At 37.8% G+C, this 12197-nt stretch overlaps 1 protein-coding gene across 1 annotated transcript; it reads right to left on the bottom strand.

The window, feature by feature from the left end:
• Positions 1 to 3396: 3396 nt before the first annotated feature.
• Positions 3397 to 5535, bottom strand: HOXC11 (homeobox C11). The gene is made up of 2 exons (XM_032786663.1): positions 4860 to 5535; positions 3397 to 3629 (listed from the first exon to the last, which is right to left on the bottom strand). Exons 1-2 carry the CDS (start codon positions 5533 to 5535, stop codon positions 3397 to 3399), a joined length of 909 nt encoding a protein of 302 aa, XP_032642554.1.
• Between the last annotated feature and the right edge of the window lie 6662 nt (positions 5536 to 12197).

Raw genomic sequence — 12197 nt, 5'->3', positions numbered from 1 at the left:
GAGGAATAGGAAACAGGTCGGGTGTTTGTACGTCACATGGAAAGGTCCTTCACAATTAGTCTGTGTGTCATTAACGTAACTATACAGCAAGCTCCCCCAGCCTATGAGGGAGCATTTATTGTGACGGACATTAGATGGAAATAATAATAAAAAAAAACCTTGTAAAACTTTTATGCCAAACAAAGTTATAAAAACTTTTCATGCGTTAAGATATCAAAAGGTTTATAACAATAATAAAGTGAGTCTGTGTTAAACCTTCTTCCACATGCAATGAACGCGGCGAGGTTGAGTTAAATGTTAGCTCATCATAAACGCCACATTTGGCCCAAAATTTGAATTTATATAAAACTATGGGTTCTCCTCCGTTCCACACCCCGCCGCCCCCCTAATTCTTTCTCAGGAGGCGGGGACATAGAAAGCCTTTCTGATTCCGCTTTATTACAAAGGGTTAAAGGTGATGGACTTGACTTTATTGAAGTTCAAAGACATCATATATTCACATTTTTCTTCCTGTGGACCTCTCTCCTCTCCCCTCCCCCGGTACAAGGAGCGTAATCTCAATATACAGAACTCCACTTGCAGGGTTGGCCTTTTGCGGTTAAGTGTGACGATTTAAAAAAAAATATATCACAGGACAACCAAATCAAAGCCAACTATTTCCAAATTCACCCAGTGTGGTATCCAATCCATCCCCACTTCCTCACCTAGCCCCGCCACACACACACACACACACACACACACACACACACACACACAGAGGCAACCACTCCCCCCCAAAAAGAACATTAACAGCCTTTTCCTTACACTGCACTGATGCTTAATGCTGTTGTAAACTCCCACATGGTCTATAAACTTGGGTTTTACAACTAGCATTCCATTTTAGCTCGCGAAAACTTTGAACTAGGCCTCGAGTTTCATTGTGTTGGAGTTGAGCTGAAGACATGGAAGGGGAGGGAGGGAAAAATCCCTGGGCAAAACACCCTTATTTGTTTACTATTTACTGCGGAAGTCTTTTCCTATGGCCAGACGGGGTAATTAAGAAAAATTAAGCTGTTTAGTGCTGCAGTCTTTATTACAATGTCTAGACTACTAGCTTTTGTCCGGACAGTGGCTGCTGTTACGGAGCATTAACTGCGGTTTCTGTCCTCGTGATAAGCACCCCATTGCACCTATGCTTAGTTTTCCTAACCTTGGAAAGGTTTGGTAAACAATCGTTAAAGAAAGGTGGGTTTATATGAATAATATTTCCTTTCCTTTGGCAGCTCTTCGACTGTATCAATGAGTGGCTGCATCTGCTAGGAGCATGGCTTTGGTCTCTATCCTGTTTCAAAGCTCCTTCATATTTTATTCACTATTCTATCAAGGAATTGTCTACCAAAGGAAGGTTCAGGTTTTGGATTTCCAAAGGGCTGGCATGGTTTTAGGCCATGGGATACCTCCTTAAACATTTCCACGTTTTAAACATAAATTCAAAGAAGCTCTTTGCCATTTAGCTTTTTTTTATAACCATCTCTTTTAATGAGAAACATGTCTATGAACATCACCCGTTCAAATTATACCATGGCGTAACGAGGATGAGTCTATCACGAAAACAAAAGTTGTTTCTCATTTATTCTTTTTTGTGTGTGTGCAAGCGAAGCACATTTTTGTGGCTTGCAATTTCCCCTACTGCTGTCACATAAAATCAGAAGCCACCATCAAAGTCTGGGGCTGTATTTAAAAGCAATTATGAGAATTTTACAAGAACATTGTCAATGTATGGGAATATAATGTGTTGTTTCTTTGCTGACGTTCTTTTGTTCTTTCTTCCTTTTTCTTTTTTTCGTCTCCCCCCACTCCGACCCATGCAAAACTCCACATCAAGAGATATGAGAATTCAGGCTGAAAAGCAACAAAACAAAGCACACGCACCCCGAGTTATTCTATATCCACCATATACATGCATCAAACCATTGACGGCGTTTTCTGTACTTCTTTTTCCTTTAAACCAAATCGTGTCTCTTTAGTCCGCTCAGGAGAGGGAAAAGGCTTTGTGTAAACATAAAAATGTACTTCCGTACCAAAAGGCTGGGAGCTGAACTTATTTCCTTAACCAGGAATTTAAGTACTTGACTTCGCATTTGTGCTTTGTACGTATAAGGCAGTTTATATTTGACTTTCTGGAAATATAGCACCTTCGTTTGTGTAATTCGAGTTGCACTCACTTACAAAAGTCAAATATATGGTGCAAAAGATTAATTACATCCGGAAAAACAGAGCAAGACGCATGGAACCAAATACACAGTTGTATTATTGGGCCAAGAAATTCCAATAAAAATTTAAATTCGGTGACGAATACAATGAACCCCCCAACAAATGTAAACGTTAACGTAAAGGAGTCATATGAATTTGAACAATGCCACATTGCACTGAGCCAGATGACGATGGGTGATTATATATGGTGATAGTAGCATATATATATATATATTTGATGTCATTACCATTTAGGTATTAAAAGTTCTATTGCGAAGTCCATACCGCACTGACCGCAGTGAGGTTTAAAGACGGGAAATGCTAATAAAATGGTCAAATAAAATTATAATGTAGAACAGCTTGCAATATCTTTATTTACCACAGAATTTCACAGAGTTTCCCGGGAATTCACTTTACATACACAAAGATCTTCTATTATTCTTGTTGTCTGTTGATATTGTTCTTCTAGATCCGGGAAAAAAAATGCATTACGAAATGTATTTACAAACCACTTAGAGACAGTTATTGCAAATATATTCTCGTCCATACACCCCTCCGTTCCCCCAACCCCGCAAAAATGTAAAAGTGGGACTGCATAGAATATATATGAAATAAACCCATTCTTGCTGCAACGGAACGGAATATTTAAATTAGGTTTCGACAACAGTTCTTGGCATGGATAGCAGGAGAACACAAATGGTCGGTGTGGGTACGCACACTCCTATTTATATGTGTGCACGCACACACACACACACTCACATACTCACACACATTCTCCTAAATCAAGGTATCCAAATTAACCATAGAGGGAGGTTTTGGCCGCGTCTGTGATAGCACTTTAACTGTATATTGAAATCATCACCATGATCATTATAACACAGCACTGCGATTTATTCGAATAGACAAGAATGACTAAATGAAAAAAAAAATCCCAGTTGTTCAGACAAAACGTTAAATAACAAGTCCATGGTTTTCAAGTCCTTTAAACGTTTAGATATCTGAACCCCTTGCCTTACTTAGAACTGTTCCATACATACAAATATAAGTCACGAAAAGGCTTAAACTTTGAGGTTGCTTGTAGATTCAGACCACAACCCATGCTTTCAGAGTTCCTTCTTAGTACAGCTCTACTTCACCAGCAGAGAGGATTGGAAAAAGATGTGTTCACAATAAGGGATTTCCAGAAAAATACTGCAGGCGGTCTCTGCTTAATTTTTTTTCTTTCATTCTTCTGTTCTGAAACCAAATTTTAACCTGTCGATCAGTGAGATTTAGCATCCTGGACAACTGAAGCCTTTTTTCTTTGTTTATATAGACATTGAAGAAAAATTCTCTCTCTAGCTCTCTTATCTGGAATTTCGAATAGGGACACCTCTTCTTCCTTGTGCGGGGAGCACCTTAAAAAAACCAGAAGGGAATGTAAATACTAAGCAAATGCAACACATAGACTCATCTCTAGATCTGACTCCATATAGATAGATAGATAGATAGATAGATAGATAGATAGATAGATAGATAGATAGATAGATAGATAGATGCATGGGATAATATATTTCGCCACTGTTATATTTGCCCATTATTAGTATAATACAGAGGAGAGGTTATATATGGTTTTAAGGATTGTGTCCTAATTATGTTCTAAATACACTACCTCTGCACAGGATTTTGTGATAGACATATTTTTAAGCAGAGTTAGGGGCTGTAGGCAGCAATTAATTTAAGCAGGCTTTAAAGAAACTGTAGCTGTTGAAAAACATACGTTCAAGCTGCAAATCTGTTATTTGTATAGAAACAGCATGAGCAATGTTGAAACTGTAGGAACTAGACAGTCTGTTCCGCATAAGTTTTTGATTAACTTCAGTACCAGCATCCACACACACCAAAATAATCAAAGTAAAATAGAATTTAGCCTCTGAGCAAGAAAAGGGATGCTTTGTTTTCATCATGAAACCAAACAGCAAAAGGGGAGAGAGAAAAAAATCTCACCGTGATCGCTAAGTTTAAAAGTTGCATGGCTTCAGAATTTAAAATACGCCTCTAAGTTTTCTTAGAAATGTAGTGATTTTTTTTATCTGACCTTAATGACAAAAGACAGAAATTCCACTAGGCTTTGCCAATAATCAATGCAATTAAAAGTAAACAAGATAGAGACTCAGATTTAATTAAAATGTTGCACATTTTGCATTTAGCTCCACACCCCCTTACCGAAAGAGAGAGAGAAAAGAAAGAGCCAATATATACTTTTAATTTTAAAAAAATCACTCTACATGCATCTTAGTGCCTAAAAGCAAGCACAGGAAGCTACAGCAGTGTTATGCCCAATTGGCTTTTACCCCCAGCAACCCGGGACCAAATCCTTTTAAAATGCTCATGTAAGTTCATGATCAAAGTTAATATTTGCCACGATGGTGTGCTTTTAAAATTTCACAGACTCTAAGATACTGTGTCTACGCCTAACATCTCCATTTTTTCAAAGAGCTTTCCCATCGTAAAAATTCTTCTCGTTGGAAGAAAGAGCTTTGTAGGTTATAATAAAATCCTTTGAATGCTTATAAAACTCCACATAAAATTTGACCGACAAAACACCGGGCTAGTCCCTTAACCTTTCCATTTACTGCTCTACCTACTCGAGTTGCTGTTTTTGCTTACTTCCTTGTTGACAGAAGAAGACGAGGCTGAAGAGCCTGGATTTGTGTTTTCCTCTTCGTCTTCCGGGTCTATGCCTTGCTCTCCGCGGGATGATAGTGCACTGGGCTGGGAGTCGGATTCCAGTTTGCTCTCGCTTTTCTGCAGACAGTTCTCAGGCGGGTTCTCTGTCCCGCAGTAGGCATTTTCGAAGAACCGGTCAAAGCCCTGGGGCAGGACACTGTTTTTGTTCATGCTGGAGTAGAATCCCGTAGATGCAGGATGGTTAGAGCTGGGATGGTGGTGGCTGTACACGCTTTCGTTTTTCATTAGCATTTCGGTCATGGTGGAAGGCGGGATACACTCTCTATGCATCAGATCTTCCGCGGAATAACACGATGCGTAATTGCTTCTATGATGCCATTTACTAGAGGGGTCTAGACCATAGGAGACCTCTCGAACTGGCTGCACTTGCGAGAGGTTAGTGGAATAAGGGTAGGAGATTTGGCGAGAGGGGGCCTGTGGCAAGAAAGATGACACAGTTGAAAATTCTGGGACGTAATAGGTGCAGCTAGGGAGGTAGAGATTGGAAGCGCAACCTGCTCTGTCTCCAAAGTCAGCACTCCTCTCTTTACGCGATTGAGAACAGAAGTTTCCTAGATTCACTGAGTTAAACATCTTTCTCCTTTTCTTGCTCTATAGATAGATGTTTTGGATCCGATGTGCAGAGGGGGAAAAATTTGGGAAGGCGAGATGACGCGCTATCCGTCTTAGTCGCTCTAAGGAACACGTGATCCAAAGTAGATATTGTCATATATCAGTTTGGAGCACTTAGATGTGTAGGAGTGGTTCACTTAGGTAAGATCTCAGAGGTTCAAACGATTGGTTTTCAAACACCGCAGAAACATTATGAAAATCAATTGCAGCTTTGTATTCATTTTCTTTAAGGCACACCCCTTGTAAGCATTCAAAGCAGAGGGCAAATACAAGGGATGGCTTGTGAAGTTTTTTTTTTTTCCTTCCTGATTTGGATTCTGCTTTCTATTTTTCACGAGGATTCGGATATGGGGTGGGGGCTGATGGGAGGGAGTGGGAGCTGAGGGAGGGTCTTAAAGATATTTTAACTGTATTTTTCCACGGTTTTTTTCCTTTTCTTTTCTTTTCACGCTAGTCACATTTTAGGCGTGACAATGTAAAGTCTTTAAGTAAGCTCAATAAAAAGCCCAGGGAATGCGCTGAAGATTCATAAGTAAGTTTTCAAACATTTCTCAAAATCTTGCTACAGTGGGGCATACACATATCTCTGTGCCACTGGGCTTTTAAAATGATAGTTAAATATATAATTTGGGAGGGAAGGGGGGAAGTGGCTAATTAGCAAGCTTCTAACATTAGCTAATTACATTGTTCTATCTATGTGCATACCAACTGTACGTAAACCAACGTGGCATATACTGCAGAGAATATACCCTTTAAGCAATACTAATGTGTGTAAAGTTTCAAACTTTAAAGTTACCTGAGACTAAAACTGAGCCATTTCAAGGCTGGCTTAATGACTTTTGATATCGAATTAGTAATATATCAGGGAACAGAGCAAATGAATTAAGTCAGTGCCTAATAAATATTCGAAAACCTCCTTTAATGTTTTGTTAAATATTTATTATGGAAGAGTGGCATATTAAATATTTAATGCAAGTGTTTATTGTCAATCAATGAATGTAAGTACAGAATTACTAGCATCCTTTATTCCTCCGACTGAATTAAAAAAAAGAGATTCTTATTAAAGTAATTTGTCTTGAATTTTGTGCCCCAAGAGCTTCATGCTTGTCTATATTTTCCAGTGTTTTGAGATGGAATAAATACTTGTGCTATAAAGTGCTATCAGACGTTGTGCGAGTTTTTCAACCAATTGACTGTCTAAATGTTCTTCTTTAAATAACATGGAAAGAGATACCTGTAGGACTTACAGACAATATTGAGTGATGCTCTGGGTTGCTCGGATTTTCAAGCTGCATCTTCCATATCTTGCCTACTTAAAACTCTCCGAGCACCAAACTATCCCTGTGACCACTACTGTGATCGTGCACTACTCGTACTTTTCACCTAGTTTACAAATAATTCGTCTGGGGACTGCGATGAAAAATGATGTTAATAGTATTTCTATCTCAAAGGCAGAGATGTGTGTGTTTTCCACTATCTGTGAAAATAATGCAATCCCTTGTGTCACCCCTCCCCTTCTTTTAATTACAGGACAGCACCTGGTTAATTTTCTTTATTTCCTCTTTTGCTATTATTCAGTTAAAGGAAGAATAAATAAAAATTCAGCTGTTTACATAGAGGTCCCCCTCCCCCAACTAAACTCCATCGTGGGATCTCTTTGGAGACAGGTTAAATACCTCCTAACAAAACTAACACAACATCACAGAATAAAATGTCTTTATTAGTGATATCTTGTCAAACAGTGTTGCAGTAAATTCGAACAACAACAAGAAATACCCAAAGCACAGACACATGAGCTATCAGTAGACAATATGGTTAGGAAGGAGAAGAGTAGACATGATTTTTCTGCGTGTTTTTGTTTTGCTAAGCATTTCATCTTGAAAACTATCAACAACTCTATCCAGGTAATAATACATTACAGCACAAGAAACGCAAATATAAATTCTACAGCTCGGAGCTGCAGTCATTTAATGCATTTAATATTTTTATTCTCAGTTTTCATTTTCGCTGGTCTAATTTTTTTTCTTTCCTTTTTAGTCAGCAGGTAGGTTCATTTCGACGCAATATTAACAGAAAGTGAAAAGACCAAGTACTTCTTCCACAAGGTCCTAGAAGGAAGCGGAAGCTGATAAAAAAAAAAAGAACGAACAATAATAGAAAAGCATAATGACATTAATAAGCAACATGCTTTTGAAAAGTTCATTTTAATGACAGGAAATAGATTGGCAGGTCTGTGTCTTGCAGCGGGGCTAAGATCTGAGCACTTCAGAAACAAAGAAAAAATACATCGGGCACTGCAGTGGAGCTTTCAAAAGTATTGCACATGGCAATGTGTCTCGATTTCAATTGCTGTATTATGGATCCCTTGATGGCTTCTTATGCTAAGGATACATCCTCTTCCTTATTTAAACACTGTTGCCAGTCTTAATGCAACAGAGCCTTGTTTTTTTAAACACATATTTGAATTTTTCTCAAGGTTGGTGTTTTTCTATCCAAAAATCTTCAAAGAAAGTCTTTGGATAAGTGATCTAGGGATGTGTGTGTATATAGCTATATAAACAGGTCTATCATCTCAAAATGAGATGCATTTTTTTCTCTAATGCACCCTTAGCTGATAAATACAAAGTAAAGAACTCATGAGGTCGAGATCTGTGTCTTGATTTTGTAATCTGCCCCCATTTTATGTCTTGGGCGTCATTCTGGGCAAAACTTTTAATTAAAGTGTCAGTGATCTTTTTATGGGCCAATATGAATACTAACTACAAACTAATAATGTTAAGCTATTGTTTATGAGTGCAATTATTTTTCTTCCAATTCCCTCCTCTTTGCAACCTGCATGGGGCAGAATCGAACACTGAAAAGGAAAAGGCTCCTTGTAAAAATACAGATTTCATCTTCGGGGTTGAGACATTACGTTCAGAGATTATTTCTTCTCCATTTTATTTGAATAAAAAGAAGACATGGGTGGGGGGAGAGAGAAAAAAAGTCCTAGGTGTCGTCGCTAAAACGTATGTGTGGTATAACACATGAACTCCTTCCTATAGCTGTGTGAATAATTTATTGCTCTTAGTAGGTAAATATCTCTAAAACAAGTCCTGTTGCCATTTTGTTTTTTAAATCCAGTTTAAAGGGTAGGATTTGCCGGCTTCCTGCAAGGAAACACAGAAGAGACAGCTGTGGAGTCATAGCACTTGAATTTGACCACCAAAGTGACTACCATAAAAGCCAGAATGAAGACTGCAGACTCGCATTCCTTCTGGTTCCCTTAAAAAAAAAAGTCAAATGAGTTTAAGGGTAATCAACTGTAGGGACCCTGAACTTTAATCGAGTTCATTTCACAGCCAAGTCTGCAATAAAATAAAATAAAACAAAATATACATACAGACAACCTAAGGGGTGGAGGAGGAGAGGAAATACCTTTATTTTTCGAAAGGAAGTTGCTCGAATACTATCTTGAGGTTACAATGAACTGAACTGCCTACTTAGAGGCAATATTTGTAGTGTATTTTGTTTCCTCATATCAGCATAGTAAACGAAAACGTAGCAGAGAGCGCGAAGCGTTCACCTCCTTTCCTCGAGCTAGAGGGCTATTTGTTGCAGACAAGCATCTAAATGCAATTCGATTCCATTGCAAGAATTAAGTGTTTAAAAACCCAAGACATTTTGCCTTAACTGACTACTGATTTGCCTGACATCAAGACTACACTTTGCACATTTAACAGTGTTTTAACAGGCAAATAGGCATTTCATAAGACTTCTAAGTTGTGCTCTTTGTTGGTAAAATGAACTTTAAGTAAACTCCGGGTAGTTTTGACTGAACGAGCTAAATCTAAGAACGGTAGCGAAATAAAGCTTTTTGGTTGTGAAAGCTGCTTAGTTTATAGATATAAACTTCTTAAGTCATATTTTGATTTAGGATAACCCAGTACTTGAGCTATTCTCAATAAACCATCCATTTTTTCCCACTGATTTTCCTTCCCCTCCTCCCCAAAAAATAATCTATTTTAAGCAGTGTAAAATCGTATCGACATTCCAGTTATCACTGGATAAAACTTTTCTGCACTTGTCATCATCAAGAGCTCTTTGTTGGAGCCATGGAGTATGGAACCCACTGATTGGAAAAGAGAAAATAAAATATTATTTGTAGTGGGTTGACTTACCATTTTAGGCACAGCCACTTACTGCAGCATTCCAAGCGTTTAAAAGGAATTGTAATCTCAAGTTATCTGATGCATTTTTTATACATTGCATCTTTACCTAGTAGAAGCGGCTGATCACAATTTACTTTGGCTCACGGATTGGGGCAAGTAGCATTTTCAGAATTGTATTCATTCCCGATCTGTCTGCAAATGCATTAAAAGTGAGTGTAAATCATTTTGTTGGTCGATGTGTCTTCAGGCAGCTTCACAGATATGTGATTTGTTTATGCTAAATAAGCTCAGACTTCTGATGCCTAATGACTTTGGCCTGTCAGATATTCTAAAGCTGATTCCTCCCTCCCGCTCCCCCAGTACAGTTACTACAATTACTTCCTAAAAACAAGACTCATAGACTTCAAAAAAAAAAGTGTACAAATCCACGCCAGTAAACAGATTACTATAGACCGCATGTGTCTCCAGGAAATCTAAAGCTGGAGACAATAGCTACAAGTGGGAAGCTCTTGGAAAATATTATTGTCCCCAAATGGCAAAGATAAATTTAATTGGATATAAGCCAGCCTGCTAAAGAAGACTATATAAGCTGTGAACAATTCAAAGGGAAAAAAGGACTTAGATCTCTGTAGACCTGAGCTGCAAGTTCAAAATCATGTGGACTCAATAAAGATAAAAGCAGATAAACTATGCTTCCTAACCACAGGCAAAGCAGATATTGTATGGTAGAAATGTGGTAGGGTGTCAGATTCATACAGAAAGGACTCCAACGAGGCCCAAAGAATAGTTCATCTTGTGCAGTAATGAAGTAATCTACCTAACACTCCTTGTGTGATGCATACTTTGTTGGGTTGTTTTTTCTTTTCTTTTTTTTCAGAAATCCAGTTCAAAGCATGTTTCCTTCCCTGGGAGTTAAGAAGCGCTGAGCTATGTTAACTCTGCAGGATTCAGTGATGAAAATATTCTTCTCCCCTGCAGAACTGAATTTCCCCGACTGCTAAAAATGCATATGGCATACACCGGCTTAATGAATTTCAGTGAAACTTCACAATAGGCTAAAGTCTTTCATATTCTCGTTGGAAAAGACAATCTTCATGAGGCTCTGAAAACGCAAATATCACCGTTAACCAGCACAATCCGCCCCTCCAGAAAAAACTGCTAAAAATTACCTGCATAAATAAAAATAAAGATATATAAAATATAGACATAGACACTCCAGAAATGGTTAATTTCCCAAATGTTCCATGTTGGTAACTTTGAAATGTATTTAACTTCCTAAAAAAGTCGGATAATGTGATACAGAACACTTGAATTCTGCTGGTATCTCATTTTCTTAGCAAAATACCATATTATGGAAAACAGAGAATTAAAGGTGAGGCGGATAATCCGCAAGAACGCTTTAGGACAACGTCCACACATGAGCATGAGGGTATTAATCAATAGGTTTATAGGAAATAATTTTTTTCTAAACTCCATTTTTATATGTTGGTTCCTGCATATCTTTCACTACAGCTAGTGCGGAGATATATTTCTCTCAGGCTACCATTGATCAAAGTAGAATCTCAAGATTTTATGTGATAGACTTCAATAGTTCTCAGTCTACATCAGCGTCGGCATTGAAACCTTACTTCAAAAAAACACATTTATCAGAAGAAAATGAAATAAAATCTTTGGGCTAGCTCCGTGGTGACATTTATTCCATATATATATTCAACGTATATTCCAGTTATAAAGGATGAGTGTTTCTTGATAATCTTTTTATTGTAGCGTCAAATTTCTCTCTTTCTGTCTCTCTGTATGTGTCTTCCTTTAGACCTGAAACTTGAGTCCGTGTAGAAATATGCATGTTTAGAATATTCAAGGTACTTTATTTATCGCTTATTTTCATCTAGACAGCACAGAGGGATAAATGGAGATATTTTGGAGTACACAAGTAAACGCAAACGTAACCCAAACTCTGAGCTCTTTAAAAAGCTCATTTTCTTGGTCATTTCAACCATTGCCACTCTTCATAGTTTCTGATGTTTAGCTGAAGCATGACAGATAATAGTCATATCCTTTTTCTCTATGGGGGACAAAGTGTGAGTCCTTTGTTATGGTAACCGACTTCATCCTCTAAGAATATATATATATATATATTCAACCTGCTGTGCCCGTATTTCTCACGTAATAATATATGTGACTTCAGTGCTTCATGTTCAAGTAATATTCGAAAGAAGGTAAATTATGGATACAAAACTGGTAGACGAAAGACACATATCCTTTCTTTTCACTCTACCACATATGTGGGTTGTGTAAATGTTCTATCTATCTACCCACACAACACACACAAACACATGTATAACTATGTAAAAAGTTGTATACTCTTACATCTAAATATCCACAGCTAAGTATTTATCTCTCTATATATACATACACAAATATTTTAGAGCCATATCTTATAATTATCTATTATATAGACACATACACATA

The sequence above is a fragment of the Chelonoidis abingdonii genome, chromosome 26 (assembly GCF_003597395.2).
Source record: "Chelonoidis abingdonii isolate Lonesome George chromosome 26, CheloAbing_2.0, whole genome shotgun sequence".
Taxonomy (NCBI): Eukaryota; Metazoa; Chordata; order Testudines; family Testudinidae; genus Chelonoidis; species Chelonoidis abingdonii.
The sequence above is the reverse complement of the archived record's forward strand: the minus strand, read 5'-3'. Positions and strand labels throughout refer to the sequence as shown.

Bases quoted from the DNA above. Each gene is read 5' to 3' on its own strand.
- HOXC11 (XM_032786663.1), bottom strand. From the start codon at position 5,535: ATGTTTAACTCAGTGAATCTAGGAAACTTCTGTTCTCAATCGCGTAAA. The intron at 3,630-4,859 runs GTAGGTAGAGCA...GGTTTTTTTAAG, and splicing joins AAGCAAAAACAGCAACTCGA to GTGCTCCCCGCACAAGGAAG.